At 42.7% G+C, this 20,901-nt stretch overlaps 2 protein-coding genes across 3 annotated transcripts in view; one reads left to right on the top strand and one right to left on the bottom strand.

Moving 5' to 3' along the window:
- Positions 1-535: 535 nt before the first annotated feature.
- Positions 536-20,901, top strand: part of LOC106588012 (nuclear receptor ROR-alpha A) — a 255,417-nt gene continuing 235,051 nt past the window's right edge. For both annotated transcript variants that reach the window (XM_045707982.1, XM_045707981.1), the window contains exon 1: positions 536-863. In XM_045707982.1, coding sequence (XP_045563938.1) covers positions 692-863 — 172 coding nt within the window. In that variant the 5' untranslated portion in view covers positions 536-691. The remainder of the gene's footprint in view (positions 864-20,901) is intronic.
- LOC123730730 (hatching enzyme 1.2-like) lies at positions 16,635-18,154 on the bottom strand. The gene is made up of 2 exons (XM_045707985.1): positions 17,922-18,154; positions 16,635-17,418 (listed from the first exon to the last, which is right to left on the bottom strand). Exons 1-2 carry the CDS (start codon positions 18,152-18,154, stop codon positions 16,842-16,844), a joined length of 810 nt encoding a protein of 269 aa, XP_045563941.1. The 3' UTR covers positions 16,635-16,841.

The following is a 20,901-nucleotide window of genomic DNA, read 5'->3' as shown; positions in this document are numbered from 1 at the left end:
CTGTTTCTACAGGGTGACTGGGACTGTTCTCTACAGGGTGACTGGGACTGTTCTCTACAGGGTGACTGAGACTGCTCTCTACAGGCTGACTGGGACTGTTCTCTACAGGGTGACTGGGACTGTTCTCTACATGGTGACTGATCTCTACAGGGTGACTGGGACTGTTCTCTACAGGGTGACTGTTCTCTACAGGGTGACTGGGACTGTTCTCTACAGGGTGACTGGGACTGTTCTCTACAGGGTGACTGTTCTCTACAGGGTGACTGGATCTGTTCTCTACAGGGTGACTGAGACTGCTCTCTACAGGCTGACTGGGACTGTTCTCTACAGGGTGACTGAGACTGTTCTCTACAGGCTGACTGGGACTGTTCTCTACACGGTGACTGGGACTGTTCTCTACAGGCTGACTGGGACTGTTCTCTACAGGGTGACTGGGACTGTTCTCTACAGGGTGACTGGGACTGTTCTCTACAGGGTGACTGGGACTGTTCTCTTCAGCGCTGACTGTGGACAACACCATCTGTACACCCTCCTTTACACGAAGACAGGCGCGCAACAACACATTGCACTAGTTCCAGCCTTCGGTAAATTAGCTTGACACGCTTTTACAGCTCGTTATTATTTGACTAGTTACGTTAGATATTCGTCGTTAGTAGCTAGACCTAGTTTTACATTTATCAATAGGATAGTTATGGAGATTTATATGGAGTCTTCACCGGACCCTGCTTCCAGTGACGCGGGAAACAGCGTCTCTAAACCGGCTACTCCAGTCATGGACACGCCGGCGAACCTGGAGACCCTCCAAACGGACGACCACCACCAAACCCCTGTTAGAGGACAGAGTCGTTCCGGCTCCAACAAAGGTAAATAACCAATATTTAGATTTAATACCGTGAGAATTATTTTTCACAAAATGCTGTGAAATCTGTTGAAAATAAAGGAGAGGGTGGAAGGGCAACTTCAAAGTGCTTTTCTCTTGACTTGAAGGGGACTGAGAGCTCGGTTTCGCTATAGAAGGTTCTTCTTTCCCTGGTCCATTCTTTTAGCAGAAATGTTTATTATATTCGATAACAATTAGACAACATTTAACAAAAAGGTTTATATGACTGACAGATTTCCCAGATCACTTGTTATAGACACGATTTATATACTCAGTTGTTGCTTTTTTTAAAAAAAAAAAGATTCGTTTTCCTAGCTAGCTGCTCTGACATTTTGCTTTGGATATCCTTTGCAAACAGTGACATTCATTCCGTCGGTGATACAATGTAACTTCAAAAAACATACTGTCATAAAGTTGGAACAATGTTCCACATTAAAGCTGGACTGGCAGTCACACTTTCAAAGTCCACACTCAGTCGCCTACTGTGGCGTTATTCATGGTGATTTGCAGTGTCACTAAGTGGATTATTGTTATCCGTGGGTTGTATGTTTTCCCCCTCATTGTCAGTATTTGTATTGTATTTAAATATGACATAATATAGAGATTGTTTTTACAGTACAGACGGTACAGCCGCGCCTCCTTCTTCCTGTTACGCAGCGAATTCAAGTTCACTTCCAGTGGACCCAATCTGTGTTTAATGTTGATATAATGTTGGGCTTATTTATGTACTGTAGGCTATATGTCAACCCTTCATATGTCATGTCAACATCTTTCTGTTTCTATTGCCTGGCCGTTGAGTTACTGCGGTGAGCTGGTTCAGAGCAGATAGCTGGCTGTTATGTAACAACCTTGAAACAGCGACTGAACATCACAGAGAGATATATCTATTCCCGTTTGCTTTGTCAATGTAATCATGTGTTTCCCATGTCGATATATCCCTTTGAATTGAGGAAGAGAGGTCTCCCAGTGCTGTCTGTCTGCTGTAAATGATTGTGGACCAGTTTATTATTATCCTCTATGGTGGCTCTTACTGCGTGACGTTTTGTCTCTTAAGAATTGTGCTAAATAATATATGAATTGCTAACCAGCATATAGCTACAAGGAAATATCAGAGCTATCTGAGAGATTGTAAAGTTTGTGTGGCCATGTAAAAGCACCAGCATGGTTGGTTGTATTATGTAACAAGGGGACAGGCAGTTTCACATGTATTCAGGCAGGCTGCCAGAACTCAGACAGAGACTGTAGAAAAGGTTTTTTGAGTTAGCAGCCCTGGAAGGAGAAGCAGAATCTCACCTAACCTGCTAACCCACATTTCCACTGTTTAACCTACATTCTGAGAAGATTCTAGACAAGCATCTTGAATGAGGGACACTTTTTTTTCTTCTGTATACTTTCTACTTTCTTCTGTATCAAATCAGAAACCTACATTGTTCATGGTGTACTGTAGATACGATCATGGTTAATGTGTGAAGTTAGTTATATTTCTACAAACTTCTACCAACTTTGTTATGGGAAGTGTTTCCTCTGTAATCTATTATATTTTATACAAGTGGAATTAGATGTTCCAACACAAAACAGAACACTGACTAAATTAAAGCTCAGAGTTTTTTTAAAATTGTTTTATTCCACTTGGAAATCTGTTGTTTAGCTTCTATAGAGGCTTCCCGTTCAATCACTCAATTTCAAGTTGTAGATTTTCCCTGCCGTCACGGAGAGGCCAAGCTGGGTTAATAAATGAACTTGAAGCCTAAGCAAACACTACTATCTAGACCTCTGCCTGTACTGTACAAGCAGGTGCAACCAAAATAATGCACCCTGTACTACATTCTCAACAGAGTAGTACTGTATTGGATAGCGCGCAGCCTGTACTACATTCTCAACAGAGTAGTACTGTATTGGATAGCGTGCAGCCTGTACTACATTCTCAACAGAGTAGTACTGTATTGGATAGCGTGCAGCCTGTACTACATTCTCAACAGAGTAGTACTGTATTGGATAGCGTGCAGCCTGTACTGCATTCTCAACAGAGTAGTACTGTATTGGATAGCGTGCAGCCTGTACTACATTCTCAACAGAGTAGTACTGTATTGGACAGAATGCAGCCTGTACTACATTCTCAACAGAGTAGTACTGTATTGGACAGAATGCAGCCTGTACTACATTCTCAACAGAGTAGTACTGTATTGGATAGCATGCAGCCTGTACTACATTCTCAACAGAGTAGTACTGTATTGGATAGCGTGCAGCCTGTACTACATTCTCAACAGAGTAGTACTGTATTGGATAGCATGCAGCCTGTACTACATTCTCAACAGAGTAGTACTGTATTGGATAGTGTGCAGCCTGTACTACATTCTCAACAGAGTAGTACTGTATTGGATAGCGTGCAGCCTGTACTACATTCTCAACAGAGTAGTACTGTATTGGATAGAATGCAGCCTGTACTACATTCTCAACAGAGTAGTACTGTATTGGATAGCGTGCAGCCTGTACTACATTCTCAACAGAGTAGTACTGTATTGGATAGCGTGCAGCCTGTACTACATTCTCAACAGAGTAGTACTGTATTGGATAGCGTGCAGCCTGTACTACATTCTCAACAGAGTAGTACTGTATTGGATAGTGTGCAGCCTGTACTACATTCTCAACAGAGTAGTACTGTATTGGATAGCGTGCAGCCTGTACTACATTCTCAACAGAGTAGTACTGTATTGGATAGCGTGCAGCCTGTACTACATTCTCAACAGAGTAGTACTGTATTGGATAGCGTGCAGCCTGTACTACATTCTCAACAGAGTAGTACTGTATTGGATAGCGTGCAGCCTGTACTACATTCTCAACAGAGTAGTACTGTATTGGACACCAGTTTTCTATATTTGAGTTTCCTTTTATTCCTGAAATATCTCCTGTTTGTCCTGGCTCATATTTGTCCTGGTCCCAGATCTGTTTGTTCCCACAGCTATGTCTGTCAGCAGGTGGGTGTAGCTGGGGCATGAAGTCAGGCTCAGGAGAGCAGAATGAGTGAGCAATGTACTTTACTCAAAATAAAGGCACAAGGTAAACAAATACACTTGACCGACAATTAACGGTCATCAATTACGCACTGGTGAAAACAGCACCCGTCGAAAACAGCACCCGTCGAAAAAACCCAGCCATAACGTACCGAATGAATCACGCACAAAAACATGGGGGAAACAGAGGGTTAAATACATTAACATGTAATTGGATAATGAAAACCAGGTGTGTAGAAAACAAAGACAAAACAAATGGAAAATGAAAGGTGGATCGGCGATGGTTAGAAGACCGGTGACGTCGACCTCCCGAACGCCGCCACGAACAAGGAGAGGGACCGACTTCGGCGGAAGTCATGACAACAGTCGCTTTCATGTTTGGCACGACATCACAAACAGAGATCTGTGACCGGGCATTATAAAGACATCACAAACAGAGATCTGTGACCGGGCATTATAAAGACATCACAAACAGAGATCTGTGACCAGTCATTATAAAGACATCACAAACAGAGATCTGTGACCAGGCATTATAAAGACATCACAAACAGAGATCTGTGACCAGGCATTATGAAGACATCACAAAAAGAGATCTGTGACCGGGCATTATAAAGACATCACAAACAGAGATCTGTGACCGGGCATTATAAAGACATCACAAACAGAGATCTGTGACCAGGCATTATAAAGACATCACAAACAGAGATCTGTGACCGGGCATTATAAAGACATCACAAACAGAGATCTGTGACCGGGCATTATAAAGACATCACAAACAGAGATCTGTGACCGGGCATTATAAAGACATCACAAACAGAGATCTGTGACCGGGCATTATAAAGACATCACAAACAGAGATCTGTGACCGGGCATTATAAAGACATCACAAACAGAGATCTGTGACCAGGCATTATAAAGACATCACAAACAGAGATCTGTGACCGGGCATTATAAAGACATCACAAACAGAGATCTGTGACCAGGCATTATAAAGACATCACAAACAGAGATCTGTGACCAGGCATTATAAAGACATCACAAACAGAGATCTGTGACCGGGCATTATAAAGACATCACAAACAGAGATCTGTGACCGGGCATTATAAAGACATCACAAACAGAGATCTGTGACCGGGCATTATAAAGACATCACAAACAGAGATCTGTGACCGGGCATTATAAAGACATCACAAACAGAGATCTGTGACCGGGCATTATAAAGACATCACAAACAGAGATCTGTGACCAGGCATTATGAAGACATCACAAACAGAGATCTGTGACCAGGCATTATAAAGACATCACAAACAGAGATCTGTGACCGGGCATTATGAAGACATCACAAACAGAGATCTGTGACCGGGCATTATAAAGACATCACAAACAGAGATCTGTGACCGGGCATTATAAAGACATCACAAACAGAGATCTGTGACCAGGCATTATAAAGACATCACAAACAGAGATCTGTGACCGGGCATTATAAAGACATCACAAACAGAGATCTGTGACCAGGCATTATGAAGACATCACAAACAGAGATCTGTGACCGGGCATTATAAAGACATCACAAACAGAGATCTGTGACCAGGCATTATAAAGACATCACAAACAGAGATCTGTGACCGGGCATTATAAAGACATCACAAACAGAGATCTGTGACCGGGCATTATAAAGACATCACAAACAGAGATCTGTGACCAGGCATTATAAAGACATCACAAACAGAGATCTGTGACCAGGCATTATAAAGACATCACAAACAGAGATCTGTGACCAGGCATTATAAAGTGAAGCCTCGGTCAGATAGCTCTATAAATGGGAGCTAATGAGAGAGCTGGGGTGTATTCATTAGGAACCAAAACAGAACCATAATCTGAATTTATTCAATAGAAACTTAACGTTACACAGCTAAACTCTTTCCAGTTTGGAGTAAATATTTTTTTGTGCAAAACTTTTTGAACTAATGATTACACTCCTGGAGTGGCCTATGTTTACACAACACTGACATATACTGTAGTAAGTGAAACCACAGTGGTTCCAGCGATGAGAACTAGTGAGTTCTGGAGTGACGTATGTTTACACAACACTGACACAAGATGGATGAGGCTGTGGGATTGGTAACTAATGGGCCGGAACAGGGTTGGGTTAAAGCTGTAGTTAACCCAATCTAGGTAGTGCAGAAGAGTAAAACCCTCTCCTAGTCAGGCTGGTGTAAAACCCTCTCCTAGTCAGGCTGGTGTAAAACCCTCTCCTAGTCAGGCTGGTGTAAAACCCTCTCCTAGTCAGGCTGGTGTAAAACCCTCTCCTAGTCAGGCTGGAGTAAAACCCTCTCCTAGTCAGGCTGGTGTAAAACCCTCTCCTAGTCAGGCTGGTGTAAAACCCTCTCCTAGTCAGGCTGGTGTAAAACCCTCTCCTAGTCAGGCTGGAGTAAAACCCTCTCCTAGTCAGGCTGGTATAAAACCCTCTCCTAGTCAGGCTGGTATAAAACCCTCTCCTAGTCAGGCTGGTGTAAAACCCTCTCCTAGTCAGGCTGGAGTAAAACCCTCTCCTAGTCAGGCTGGTGTAAAACCCTCTCCTAGTCAGGCTGGAGTAAAACCCTCTCCTAGTCAGGCTGGAGTAAAACCCTCTCCTAGTCAGGCTGGTATAAAACCCTCTCCTAGTCAGGCTGGTGTAAAACCCTCTCCTAGTCAGGCTGGAGTAAAACCCTCTCCTAGTCAGGCTGGTGTAAAACCCTCTCCTAGTCAGGCTGGTGTAAAACCCTCTCCTAGTCAGGCTGGTGTAAAACCCTCTCCTAGTCAGGCTGGAGTAAAACCCTCTCCTAGTCAGGCTGGTATAAAACCCTCTCCTAGTCAGGCTGGAGTAAAACCCTCTCCTAGTCAGGCTGGAGTAAAACCCTCTCCTAGTCAGGCTGGAGTAAAACCCTCTCCTAGTCAGGCTGGAGTAAAACCCTCTCCTAGTCAGGCTGGTGTAAAACCCTCTCCTAGTCAGGCTGGTAGTAACACTGGCACACTGCAGGAAGGGGTCAGTCTGAAGCACTGTACTGGTCAGGCTGATGGACTGTAGTCTCTCTGGCCAGACTCATAGAGCATTGTGTCGAGACACTAGCTGGACTGTGGTGTCGTTTTTCTCCAGGGATTATGTAGAACACTGTAACTAAAGAAGACACCTGAGTTGCCTGGAGAAAGAAGGCTGTCTCTGTCCTGTCTGGAGATAGAAAGCTGTGTCTCTGTCCTGCCTGGAGAAGGAAAGCTGTGTCTCTGTCCTGTCTGGAGAAAGAAAGTTGTGTCTCTGTCCTGTCTGGAGAAAGAAAGCTGTGTCTCTGTCCTGTCTGGAGAATGAAAGCTGTGTCCCTGTCCTGTCTGGAGAAAGAAAGCTGTGTCTCTGTCCTGTCTGGAGAAAGAAAGCTGTGTCTCTGTCCTGTCTGGAGAAAGAAAGCTGTGTCTCTGTCCTGTCTGGAGAATGAAAGCTGTGTCTCTGTCCTGCCTGGAGAAAGAAAGCTGTGTCTCTGTCCTGTCTGGAGAATGAAAGCTGTGTCTCTGTCCTGTCTGGAGAAAGAAAGCTGTGTCTCTGTCCTGTCTGGAGAAGGAAAGCTGTGTCTCTGTCCTGTCTGGAGATAGAAAGTTGTGTCTCTGTCCTGTCTGGAGAAAGAAAGCTGTGTCTCTGTCCTGCCTGGAGACAGAAAGCTGTGTCTCTGTCCTGTCTGGAGATTGACAGTTGTATCTCTGTCCTGTCTGGAGAATGAAAGCTGTGTCTCTGTCCTGTCTGGAGAATGAAAGCTGTGTCTCTGTCCTGCCTGGAGAAAGAAAGCTGTGTCTCTGTCCTGTCTGGAGAATGAAAGCTGTGTCTCTGTCCTGTCTGGAGAATGAAAGCTGTGTCTCTGTCTTTCTGGAGAATGAAAGCTGTGTCTCTGTCCTGTCTGGAGAAAGAAAGCTGTGTCTCTGTCCTGTCTGGAGAATGAAAGCTGTGTCTCTGTCCTGTCTGGAGATTGACAGTTGTGTCTCTGTCCTGTCTGGAGAATGAAAGCTGTGTCTCTGTCCTGTCTGGAGAATGAAAGCTGTGTCTCTGTCCTGTCTGGAGAATGAAAGCTGTGTCTCTGTCTTTCTGGAGAATGAAAGCTGTGTCTCTGTCCTGTCTGGAGAAAGAAAGCTGTGTCTCTGTCCTGTCTGGAGAATGAAAGCTGTGTCTCTGTCCTGTCTGGAGATTGACAGCTGTGTCTCTGTCCTGCCTGGAGATAGAAAGCTGTGTCTCTGTCCTGTCTGGAGAATGAAAGCTGTGTCTCTGTCCTGTCTGGAGATATAAAGCTGTGTCTCTGTCCTGTATGGAGAAAGAAACCTGTGTCTCTGTCCTGTCTGGAGAAAGAAAGTTGTGTCTCTGTCCTGCCTGGAGACAGAAAGCTGTGTCTCTGTCCTGTCTGGAGATTGACAGTTGTGTCTCTGTCCTGTCTGGAGAATGAAAGCTGTGTCTCTGTCCTGTCTTGAGAAAGAAAGCTGTGTCTCTGTCCTGTCTGGAGACAGAAAGCTGTGTCTCTGTCCTGCCTGGAGATAGAAAGCTGTGTCTCTGTCCTGTTTAGAGAAAGAAAGCTGTGTCTCTGTCCTGTCTGGAGAAAGAAAGCTGTGTCTCTGTCCTGTCTGGAGAATGAAAGCGGTGTCTCTGTCCTGTCTGGAGAATGAAAGCTGTGTCTCTGTCCTGCCTGGAGAAAGAAAGCTGTGTCTCTGTCCTGTCTGGAGAATGAAAGCTGTGTCTCTGTCCTGTCTGGAGAATGAAAGCTGTGTCTCTGTCTTTCTGGAGAATGAAAGCTTTGTCTCTGTCCTGTCTGGAGAAAGAAAGCTGTGTCTCTGTCCTGTCTGGAGAATGAAAGCTGTGTCTCTGTCCTGTCTGGAGATTGACAGCTGTGTCTCTGTCCTGCCTGGAGATAGAAAGCTGTGTCTCTGTCCTGTCTGGAGAAAGAAAGCTGTGTCTCTGTCCTGTCTGGAGAAAGAAAGCTGTGTCTCTGTCCTGTCTGGAGAATGAAAGCTGTGTCTCTGTCCTGTCTGGAGAATGAAAGCTGTGTCTCTGTCCTGTCTGGAGAAAGAAAGCTGTGTCTCTGTCCTGTCTGGAGAATGAAAGCTGTGTCTCTGTCCTGCCTGGAGAAAGAAAGCTGTGTCTCTGTCCTGTCTGGAGAATGAAAGCTGTGTCTCTGTCCTGTCTGGAGAAAGAAACCTGTGTCTCTGTCCTGTCTGGCGTGCCTGGAGATAGAAAGCTGTGTCTCTGTCCTGTCTGGCGTGCCTGGAGATAGAAAGCTGTGTCTCTGTCCTGTCTGGCGTGCCTGGAGATAGAAAGCTGTGTCTCTGTCCTGTCTGGCCTGCCTGAGTAGACCTGTCTTGATTGAGTGCACATGGCCTAGTTTTTCATTTAGAAAATGATGAAATATAGCTGGAGACCTTCAGTAAAACGATGATTAAATGATGAAATATAGCTAGAGACCTTCAGTAAAACGATGATTAAATGATGAAATATAGCTGGAGACCTTCAGTAAAACGATGATTAAATGATTAAATATAGCTAGAGACCTTCAGTAAAACGATGATTAAATGATGAAATATAGCTAGAGACCTTCAGTAAAACGATGATTAAATGATTAAATATAGCTAGAGACCTTCAGTAAAACGATGATTAAATGATGAAATATAGCTAGAGACCTTCAGTAAAACGATGATTAAATGATGAAATATAGCTAGAGACCTTCAGTAAAACGATGATTAAATGATTAAATATAGCTAGAGACCTTCAGTAAAACGATGATTAAATGATTAAATATAGCTAGAGACCTTCAGTAAAACGATGATTAAATGATGAAATATAGCTAGAGACCTTCAGTAAAACGATGATTAAATGATGAAATATAGCTAGAGACCTTCAGTAAAACGATGATTAAATGATTAAATATAGCTAGAGATCTTCAGTAAAACGATGATTAAATGATTAAATATAGCTAGAGACCTTCAGTAAAACGATGATTAAATGATTAAATATAGCTAGAGACCTTCAGTAAAACGATGATTAAATGATTAAATATAGCTAGAGACATTCAGTAAAACGATGATTAAATGATTAAATATAGCTAGAGACCTTCAGTAAAACTTTAGATGCAGTTTTTTTGCCACATAGTGACAGTAAAAGTTGTTTGCTGTACTTGGTGTGCTTGGTACATGGTGACCTTGTTAATACTTTAAACTGGGTGATGATGTTCCATACCTCCTACAGTAGTCCCAACCCAGTGAAGTGTATGTCCTTCTCACCAACTGAGAACTGGTTTAGTGTTCTGGGTCACAATTATTTTGGGCTGCAGTGAACCCCTCAGTGGCTCAGTGTGCTGGCTGGCTTGGAAGGCCCAAACCTCACTGCTGACGGAGGCTGGTTTCATGGTTTGATATGAATTCTGTTGTAGAGTTGCATGGTATACGGAAACTTCGGTAGTTTTTCCATACTATAACATGAAAAACAGTTCCATACTTCTATCAGATATGTCTCATGTCATCTACTGATTTTAAGAGAGGATCAAGTCTGTTTTTATCAGCGCAGCCCATGTCCCCTTTAGGGCGAGAATACCGTGCCTGCTCCAATCATACTGACTCTAGTCTGTCCTGAGGAACCACTGAACTCACTGGGAGTCTGGACTGAGGAACCACTGGGAGTCTGGACTGGGGAACCACTGGGAGTCTGGACTGAGGAACCACTGGGAGTCTGGACTGAGGAACCACTGGGAGTCTGGACTGAGGAACCACTGGGAGTCTGGACTGAGGAACCACTGGGAGTCTGGACTGAGGAACCACTGGGAGTCTGGACTGAGGAACCACTGGGAGTCTGGACTGTATCATGTTATCTCCTCTCCCATACTGACTCTAGTCTGTCCTGAGGAACCACTGGGAGTCTGGACTGGGGAACCACTGGGAGTCTGGACTGAGGAACCACTGGGAGTCTGGACTGAGGAACCACTGGGAGTCTGGACTGAGGAACCACTGGGAGTCTGGACTGGGGAACCACTGGGAGTCTATCCTGAGGAACCACTGGGAGTCTGGACTGAGGAACCACTGGGAGTCTGGACTGAGGAACCACTGAACTCACTGGGAGTCTGGACTGAGGAACCACTGGGAGTCTGGACTGAGGAACCACTGGGAGTCTGGACTGAGGAACCACTGGGAGTCTGGACTGAGGAACCACTGGGAGTCTGTCCTGAGGAACCACTGGGAGTCTGGACTGAGGAACCACTGGGAGTCTGTCCTGGGGAACCACTGGGAGTCTGGACTGGGGAACCACTGGGAGTCTGGACTGAGGAACCACTGGGAGTCTGGACTGAGGAACCACTGGGAGTCTGGACTGAGGAACCACTGGGAGTCTGGACTGAGGAACCACTGGGAGTCTGTCCTGAGGAACCACTGGGAGTCTGGACTGAGGAACCACTGGGAGTCTGGACTGAGGAACCACTGGGAGTCTGGACTGAGGAACCACTGGGAGTCTGGACTGAGGAACCACTGGGAGTCTGGACTGAGGAACCACTGGGAGTCTGGACTGTATCATGTTATCTCCTCTCCCATACTGACTCTAGTCTGTCCTGAGGAACCACTGGGAGTCTGGACTGGGGAACCACTGGGAGTCTGGACTGAGGAACCACTGGGAGTCTGGACTGAGGAACCACTGGGAGTCTGGACTGAGGAACCACTGGGAGTCTGGACTGGGGAACCACTGGGAGTCTATCCTGAGGAACCACTGGGAGTCTGGACTGAGGAACCACTGGGAGTCTGGACTGAGGAACCACTGAACTCACTGGGAGTCTGGACTGAGGAACCACTGGGAGTCTGGACTGAGGAACCACTGGGAGTCTGGACTGAGGAACCACTGGGAGTCTGGACTGAGGAACCACTGGGAGTCTGTCCTGAGGAACCACTGGGAGTCTGGACTGAGGAACCACTGGGAGTCTGTCCTGGGGAACCACTGGGAGTCTGGACTGGGGAACCACTGGGAGTCTGGACTGAGGAACCACTGGGAGTCTGGACTGAGGAACCACTGGGAGTCTGGACTGAGGAACCACTGGGAGTCTGGACTGAGGAACCACTGGGAGTCTGGACTGAGGAACCACTGGGAGTCTGGACTGTATCATGTTATCTCCTCTCCCATACTGACTCTAGTCTGTCCTGAGGAACCACTGGGAGTCTGGACTGAGGAACCACTGGGAGTCTGGACTGAGGAACCACTGGGAGTCTGGACTGAGGAACCACTGGGAGTCTGGACTGAGGAACCACTGGGAGTCTGGACTGAGGAACCACTGGGAGTCTGGACTGAGTTGTTATCTCCTCTCTCATACTGACTCTAGTCTGTCCTGAGGAACCACTGGGAGTCTGGACTGCATCATGTTAACTCCCCTCTCATTCTACACAGAAGGTACCACACTCGCTGCTGTAGGGTATATGCAGGTATATGCAGGTATATGAAGGTATATGCAGGTATATGCAGGTATATGGAGGTATATGCAGGTATATGCAGGTATATGCAGGTATATGAAGGTATATGCAGGTATATGCAGGTATATGGAGGTATATGCAGGTATATGAAGGTATATGCAGGTATATGCAGGTATATGCAGGTATATGCCGTGTACCCACTGTTTTTGGTGGGCGTTGCATATAGTCCATTTTAAATCCCCACAATGCATATCAAAGTAGTGTAGTGGAGGTAAACACTGTATCAATTAATACGGCTGATGGAACAAATCAGAATGTTTTATCTTAAAATGCTGCTTTCTTCACATTTTAAGCGCAGCAATGTGCACACAGCGGTAGGCCTACGAGCAAATGTTCCAAAAATGCATTTTGTGGGAAAACACGGTTTCATGGACAGAGATGGAAATATCTGTTATAATATAGAATGAGGGGAGATCTAAAGATGCAACAACTATCATGGGATGCTAATATGACTGGGATTATCAACAGCTATCATGGGATGCTAATATGACTGGGATTATCAACAGCTATCATGGGATGCTAATATGACTGGGATTATCAACAACTATCATTGGTTGTTAATATGCCTGGGATTATCAACAACTATCATGGGTTGCTAATCTGACTGGGATTATCAACAACTATCATGGGTTGCTAATATGACTGGGATTATCAACAACTATCATGGGTTGCTAATATGACTGGGATTATCAACAACTATCATGGGTTGCTAATATGACTGGGATTATCAACAACTATCATGGGATGCTAATATGACTGGGATTATCAACAACTATCATGGGTTGCTAATATGACTGGGATTATCAACAACTATCATGGGATGCTATAATGACTGGGATTATCAACAACTATCATGGGATGCTAATATGACTGGGATTATCAACAACTATCATGGGTTGCTAATATGACTGGGATTATCAACAACTATCATGGGATGCTAATATGACTGGGATTATCAACAACTATCATGGGTTGCTAATATGACTGGGATTATCAACAACTATCATGGGATGATAATATGACTGGGATCATGCCTTTAGCTGCTAGACAATGAAAGAAAGTTGATATGAAAACCAATAGAACAGGAGAACGCATAATGAGGAAGTCTTTTTTCTAAAATAATTGTCTCCATGTTTTCTATGGTGTGATTTTGCCTATAGGCTACTTTGAAGCAAGGTAAAACATGCCTCATAATATAAAACAAAATGTCCTGGTTTTAAAACCATTTAAGGAACAATAAAAATATAGAGTTGGTAATGATAGTGTGTCTTCTGGTTAATGGAAATTCTTTCCCTAAAACCTTCTCAATTAAAGGTTAACTAAATACAAAGTAGCCTATACCTACCTGGCAGAACAAAATACTCACTTTTCCAGGCACTACTACATCAAATCAAATGTATTTATAAAGCCCTTCTTACATCAGCAGATGTCACAAAGTGCTGTACAGAAACCCAGCCTAAAACCCCAGACAGCAAGCAATGCAGGTGTAGAAGCACGTGTTCAGTGATGGACAATGCAGGTGTAGAAGCATGTGTTCAGTGATGGACAATGCAGGTGTAGAAGCACGTGTTCAGTGATGTATGATGCAGGTGTAGAAGCACGTGTTCAGTGATGTACAATGCAGGTGTAGAAGCACGTGTTCAGTGATGTACAATGCAGGTGTACATCACTGAACACAGTTGATTAATACAAAACAGCAAGTACAGTGCCTTCAGAAAGTATTCACACGCCTTGACATTTTCCACATTTTGTTGTCTAACAGCCTGAATTAAAACTTTTATGTCACTGGCCTACACACAACACCCCCATAATATCAGTGGAAATTATGTTTTTCAATTTTTTTTTTTTTTTTACAAATGTATTAAAAATGAAAAGCTGAAATGTCTTGAGTCAATTAGTATTCAACCCCTTTGTTATGACAAACCTAAATAAGTTCAGGAGTAAAAATGTGCTTAACAAGTCATATTATACAGTGCATGGAATCACTGTGTTTTTAACAGGATTTTACCTCATCTATGTACCCCACACATACAATTATCTTTAAGGTCCCTCAGTCGAGCAGTGAATTTCAAACACAGATTCAACCAAAAAGACTAGGGAGGTTTTCCAAATAAATCAAATAAAATGTTATTGTTTAAATGCACATATTTAGCAGATGCTATTGTTTGAATACACATATTTAGCAGATGCTATTGCGGGTATAGCGAAATGCTTGTAATGCTTTGCAAAGAAGGACACGTTGTCCTACCAAGCATAAAGGCAGTAACTGCCACATAGCGTGGAACTGAGAAATCTGGCTTTTATTTACCTTGGTTTCACAGTAACCTTATGCAGTTACTGTTAACATGACCCCCATTTTCTCCAAAACATAATACCATAGAGGCAGGATACTTGTCCACATGATTAAGCATGTAGTTAATGTAACAAAAATGATATTAAGTCATTTTTGACCAAATGAGCAGTTACTGCCTTTTTTGTGTGGGAGGGCATTGGTAGATGGATACAAACCAAAAACAAACAGACATTGAATATCCCTTATGAGCATGGTGCAGTTATTAATTACATACACTTTATTAATTACAATTTAGATGGTGTATCAATACACCCAGTCACTATGAAGATGCAGTCGTCCTTCCTAACTCAGTTGCCTGAGAGGAAGGAAACTGCTCAGGGATTTCACCATGACGCTAATGGTGACTTTAAAACAGTTACAGAATTTTAATGGCTGTGATTGTAGTTACTCCACAATGCTAGCCTAATTGATAGAGTGAAAAGAAGGAAGCCTGTACAGAATTACAAAATATTCAAAAACATGCTTCTTGTTTGCACCAAGGCACTGAAGTACTACTGCAAAAAAATGTGGCGAAGAAATTCACTTCTGTCCTCTATACAAAGTGTTATGTTTGGGGCAAATCCAATGCAACACATTACTGAGTACCACTCTCCATATTTTCAAGCATAGTGGTGGCTGCATCATGTTATGGGTATGCTTGTCATCTTTAAGGACTGGGGAGTTTTTCAGGATAAAAAAAAGAAACGGAAGTGAGCTAAGCACAGGCTAAAACCTGGTTCATTCTGCTTTCCACCAGACACTGGGAGATGAATTCACCTTTCAGCAAGACAATAACTTAAAACACAAGGCCAAATATACACTGGAGTTGAATACAGTGAATGTTCCATAGTGGCTGAGTTACAGTTTTGACTTAAATATGCTTGATAATCTATGGCAAGACTTAACAATTGTTGTCAAGCAATGATCAACAACCAGTTTGACAGAGCTTGAAGAAATTTGAAAAGATTAATGTGTAAGTCACTAATGGCGAAATTCCACCCGAGGAACCAAACCGTACCCCCATCACATGACTGTACCCTTGGGGATTAATACAGTACTGCTATATACTGCCCCTGTCACATGACTGTACCCTTGGGGATTAATACAGTACTGCTATATACTGCCTTATGTTCATTTACCTTTAGACCTATGTTCTTATACAGTTAGTGTTTGTCTCCCCTACTACTCTACCCCCTGTGAATACCCTACTACTCTATTACCCCGTGTGGATACCCTACTACCCTATTACCCCGTGTGAATACCCTACTACTCTATTACCCCCTGTGAATACCCTACTACTCTACCCCCTGTGAATACCCTACTACTCTATTACCCCATATGAATACTGTATATTTCATTACTTCTGCCTATATAAACAAAACAAATAGAGGATACAGTTGTGTCCTCCACTCCTGGTTGTATTCACCAAGCAGGTCTCTGTGTTACCAGATGGACTCCAGCCTTCTGAGCTGCGTCCAACCAGGAGTCGACACTCAAAGTCCTGTTTCGGTCTCCTTTTCACCTCATTTTAACACCTGATTTACTTAACAAGATCCACATCTCAATAGGTGCATTGTCATTTTTATTTTCTCATGTCAGCCTCACTGATTCTTTTCTTCCTAAAATAATATATATATTTTTTTTTTCTTCCCAGCCCTCTATTCTTGTAATTCTATTTGTGTGTATTCCTAGTGTCTTGTTGTGTTTAGGTGAGAGAAATTATGTCATTGTAGTGGTGACAGAAGTGATGTAACTCTAGTGCTGACTGGAGGAAGAATGTCTTGGATCAGGACAGACATGAAGGGCTTGTGCCAAGTCTGTTAACTCTCTCTCTCTCTCTCTCTCTCTCTCTCTCCCACTTACACAAACACACACACACTAGAAAACACAAGAATTACACAATAGCATCTGCTTTCAATCTTGTTTATTTTAGATAATTAACTAAGTCACATGATTAAAATAATTTGAGAACCACACAACTACAGCAATGATCTTTTTTTTAAAGTTACAACTAAACAATGATTTTAAATCAATAAGATAACATTATATATGTCAGACTAGACTTCCTTCATCTGGTCTTTTCCAGACTTTTCTCCTGTGACTTGACGTCTTCCTCTCAGCAGCTGTAGAGTCTGTTGATCCTCAGGATGTCAGTGGTGGACAACCCCTGTCTCTGGCCGATGGACACGTTGGGGTTGGGGATGGGGGTGATGGTGTCCATCCCGTTGATAGAGAAGGCTGTTTTTCCGTAGTGCATGACAGAGCTGTAGTCATAGGGAGTGTTCAGGTTGTTGGTGTTTGATCTATCAAAGTTGTAGGCGTTGTTAGAGTCGATGTTACTCCAGTTGATCTCGACATACTGGTCACGGTCACTCCTGGTTTGTTCGTGCTGGAAGCCCAGAGCGTGGAGAGTCTCGTGCTGAATGACGCCGAAGTAAACGCAGCCGTCCATTTGGAGAGAGACCGTCTGTTGGCCTCCCACTCTCCCAAGAGAGGACCAGCACCCGTCTCTGGGCTCATAGCTGATGAAGTCAACCTGATTCTGCCGAGGCACGAAGCGAATGCAGGTCTTGGAAGGGAAGGCCCGGAGGGCGTTCTCAATGCTCTGCTTGTCTGAGGAACTGAAGCTACTGCTCACTGTGTAGGGCACTTCAACCAATCCGTTAGAGCCTTTTTTCCAGAAACACCCTGCACTGTAAAATAACATTCAGCTGGTTAGTCAATTATATCTGAAAATACAATTCATTTGAACATAAAAAATATACTTGTTATCTTTACTTCAATATAATTAGTCCTTTACTCTACTTCACTTGTTTAACCAACCTGAAATTAAAATATGTATATATATATCAACATAAGATGCGTGTAAAAACAACTACAAGGGAAAGTGAGTTTAATTTTCCCTCAATTTACTAATTCTAAGTTCCAGCAACAACTTGCCACGTGTCTCTGTTTTTAGAGGATTGTGGGTAATTCCACATTCTTTGACTTCATACTACTTCTACACAATGTTGTATGCATGTTTGAAGGAAGAAAAGTATATTTCTGTATTAGTTTTAGTCAACTTTCTGAAACACTAAAAGTGAAGTATATTATACATAAAAACATCTCATGTTGGAAATACATAAAAAGCTGTTGCAAATTGTTTTAAAAGTAGAACTGGCACAATATAGTTTTTAGTGTGTGTTGGTTGTACCTAAAGCAAATCATGGCGTTTCTGGTTGTCGGTGCCACCATGTCTCCCTCCAACAGAAACTGACTGGAGCCGTTATTAGTGGTCAGAATTCTCTCAGTGATGTCTACAGCCTCAGGGTTGTCTGTTAGAATCTCTGGTCCACTTCCATCCTCCATCAGAGGGTTGGCCTGAGAGAGGTCCAGCAGCAGCAGCAGCAGTAGCAGCAGCAGGGTGAGAGAGGGGCTTTGCTCCATCTTCAGTGTGTGGAGAGGAGAGACTCTGGATGGCTTCTTGGTCCTGGAGATGCTTTGGAGAGGCTTGATGTGTGATTCTGTCTGGTCAGTCCTGGGCTTTTTATACAGTCCTCTACAGGTGTGTCTGCTGGAGGATTATGGGTTGGGGTCCATGTTGTTAGTCCTAAATCAACCTCTGAAGGGAGGGCTCCACCGCCACACCTACAGTTTCAACATGGTTTTAATCCGTACGGGTCCGTTTTACACCTGGCCGTGCCTACTCAACAAACACGTCACAGAAACAAACGCACAAACACACTCACTGTAATGACTCTACTGCGATGATGTGCTGAGAAACGTTTACATTTTTCATGTTTATTTGTCACCTGCACAGGATACAGTAGGTGTAAAATAGTACATTGAAATAATTGCAGCTCTTTAGTAATATAGATAATAAAAACACAGTAATATTCAATTTAATAAAACACAGTAATATTATAGATAATAAAAACACAATAATAATCTATTTAATAAAACACAGTACTATTATAGATAATAAAAACACAATAATAATCTATTTTATAAAACACAGTAATATTATAGATAATAAAAACACAATAATAATCTATTTAATAAAACACAGTAATATTATAGATAATAAAAACACAATAATAATATATTTAATAAAACACAGTAATATTATAGATAATAAAAACACAATAATAATATATTTAATAAAACACAGTAATATTATAGATAATAAAAACACAATAATAATATATTTAATAAAACACAGTAATATTATAGATAATAAAAACACAATAATAATCTATTTTATAAAACACAGTAATATTATAGATAATAAAAACACAATAATAATCTATTTAATAAAACACAGTACTATTATAGATAATAAAAACACAATAATAATATATTTAATAAAACACAGTAATATTAAAGATAATAAAAACACAATAATAATATATTTAATAAAACACAGTAATATTATAGATAATAAAAACACAATAATAATCTCTTTAATAAAACACAGTAATAATCTATTTAATTAAACACAGTAATATTATAGATAATAAAAACACAGTGATAATATAGATAATAAAACACAGTAATAATCTATTTTATAAAAACACAGTAATATTATAGATAATAAAACAGTAATAATCTATTTAATAAAACACAGTAATAATATAGATAATAAAACACAGTAATAATCTATTTAATAATAACACAGGTTAGGGTGTAATGGCAGGTCTGTAGTTAGGGGTGTAATGGTAGGTCTGTAGTTAGGGTGTAATGGCAGGTCTGTAGTTAGGGTGTAATGGCAGGTCTGTAGTTAGGGTGTAATGGCAGGTCTGTAGTTAGGGGTGTAATGGCAGGTCTGTAGTTAGGGGTGTAATGGCAGGTCTGTAGTTAGGGTGTAATGGCAGGTCTGTAGTTAGGGTGTAATGGTAGGTCTGTAGTTAGGGTGTAATGGTAGGTCTGTAGTTAGGGTGTAATGGCAGGTCTGTAGTTAGGGTGTAATGGTAGGTCTGTAGTTAGGTTGTAATGGTAGGTCTGTAGTTAGGGTGTAATGGCAGGTCTGTAGTTAGGGTGTAATGGCAGGTCTGTAGTTAGGGTGTAATGGCAGGTCTGTAGTTAGGGTGTAATGGCAGGTCTGTAGTTAGAGTGTAATGGCAGGTCTGTAGTTAGGGTGTAATGGCAGGTCTGTAGTTAGGGTGTAATGGCAGGTCTGTAGTTAGGGTGTAATGGCAGGTCTGTAGTTAGGGTGTAATGGCAGGTCTGTAGTTAGGGTGTAATGGCAGGTCTGTAGTTAGGGTGTAATGGCAGGTCTGTAGTTAGGGTGTAATGGCAGGTCTGTAGTTAGGGTGTAATGGCAGGTCTGTAGTTAGGGTGTAATGGCAGGTCTGTAGTTAGGGTGTAATGGCAGGTCTGTAGTTAGGGTGTAATGGCAGGTCTGTAGTTAGGGTGTGATGGCAGGTCTGTAGTTAGGGTGTAATGGCAGGTCTGTAGTTAGGGTGTAATGGCAGGTCTGTAGTTAGGGGTGTAATGGCAGGTCTGTAGTTAGGGTGTAATGGCAGGTCTGTAGTTAGGGTGTAATGGTAGGTCTGTAGTTAGGGTGTAATGGCAGGTCTGTAGTTAGTGTGTAATGGTAGGTCTGTAGTTAGGGTGTAATGGTAGGTCTGTAGTTAGGGTGTAATGGCAGGTATGTAGTTAGGGTGTAATGGCAGGTCTGTAGTTAGGGTGTAATGGTAGGTCTGTAGTTAGGGTGTAATGGCAGGTCTGTAGTTAGGGTGTAATGGCAGGTCTGTAGTTAGGGTGTAATGGCAGGTCTGTAGTTAGGGTGTAATGGCAGGTCTGTAGTTAGGGTGTAATGGCAGGTCTGTAGTTAGGGTGTAATGGCAGGTCTGTAGTTAGGGTGTAATGGCAGGTCTGTAGTTAGGGTGTAATGGCAGGTCTGTAGTTAGGGTGTAATGGTAGGTCTGTAGTTAGGGTGTAATGGCAGGTCTGTAGTTAGGGTGTAATGGCAGGTCTGTAGTTAGGGTGTAATGGCAGGTCTGTAGTTAGGGTGTAATGGCAGGTCTGTAGTTAGGGTGTAATGGCAGGTCTGTAGTTAGGGTGTGATGGCAGGTCTGTAGTTAGGGTGTGATGGCAGGTCTGTAGTTAGGGTGTAATGGCAGGTCTGTAGTTAGGGGTGTAATGGCAGGTCTGTAGTTAGGGTGTAATGGTAGGTCTGTAGTTAGGGTGTA

The sequence above is a fragment of the Salmo salar genome, chromosome ssa26 (assembly GCF_905237065.1).
Source record: "Salmo salar chromosome ssa26, Ssal_v3.1, whole genome shotgun sequence".
In the NCBI taxonomy this organism is placed as follows: Eukaryota; Metazoa; Chordata; class Actinopteri; order Salmoniformes; family Salmonidae; genus Salmo; species Salmo salar.
The sequence above is the reverse complement of the archived record's forward strand: the minus strand, read 5'-3'. Positions and strand labels throughout refer to the sequence as shown.

Bases quoted from the DNA above. Each gene is read 5' to 3' on its own strand.
- LOC123730730 (XM_045707985.1), bottom strand. From the start codon at position 18,154: ATGGAGCAAAGCCCCTCTCTCACCCTGCTGCTGCTACTGCTGCTGCTG. The intron at 17,419-17,921 runs GTACAACCAACA...GTTATTTTACAG, and splicing joins AACGCCATGATTTGCTTTAG to TGCAGGGTGTTTCTGGAAAA.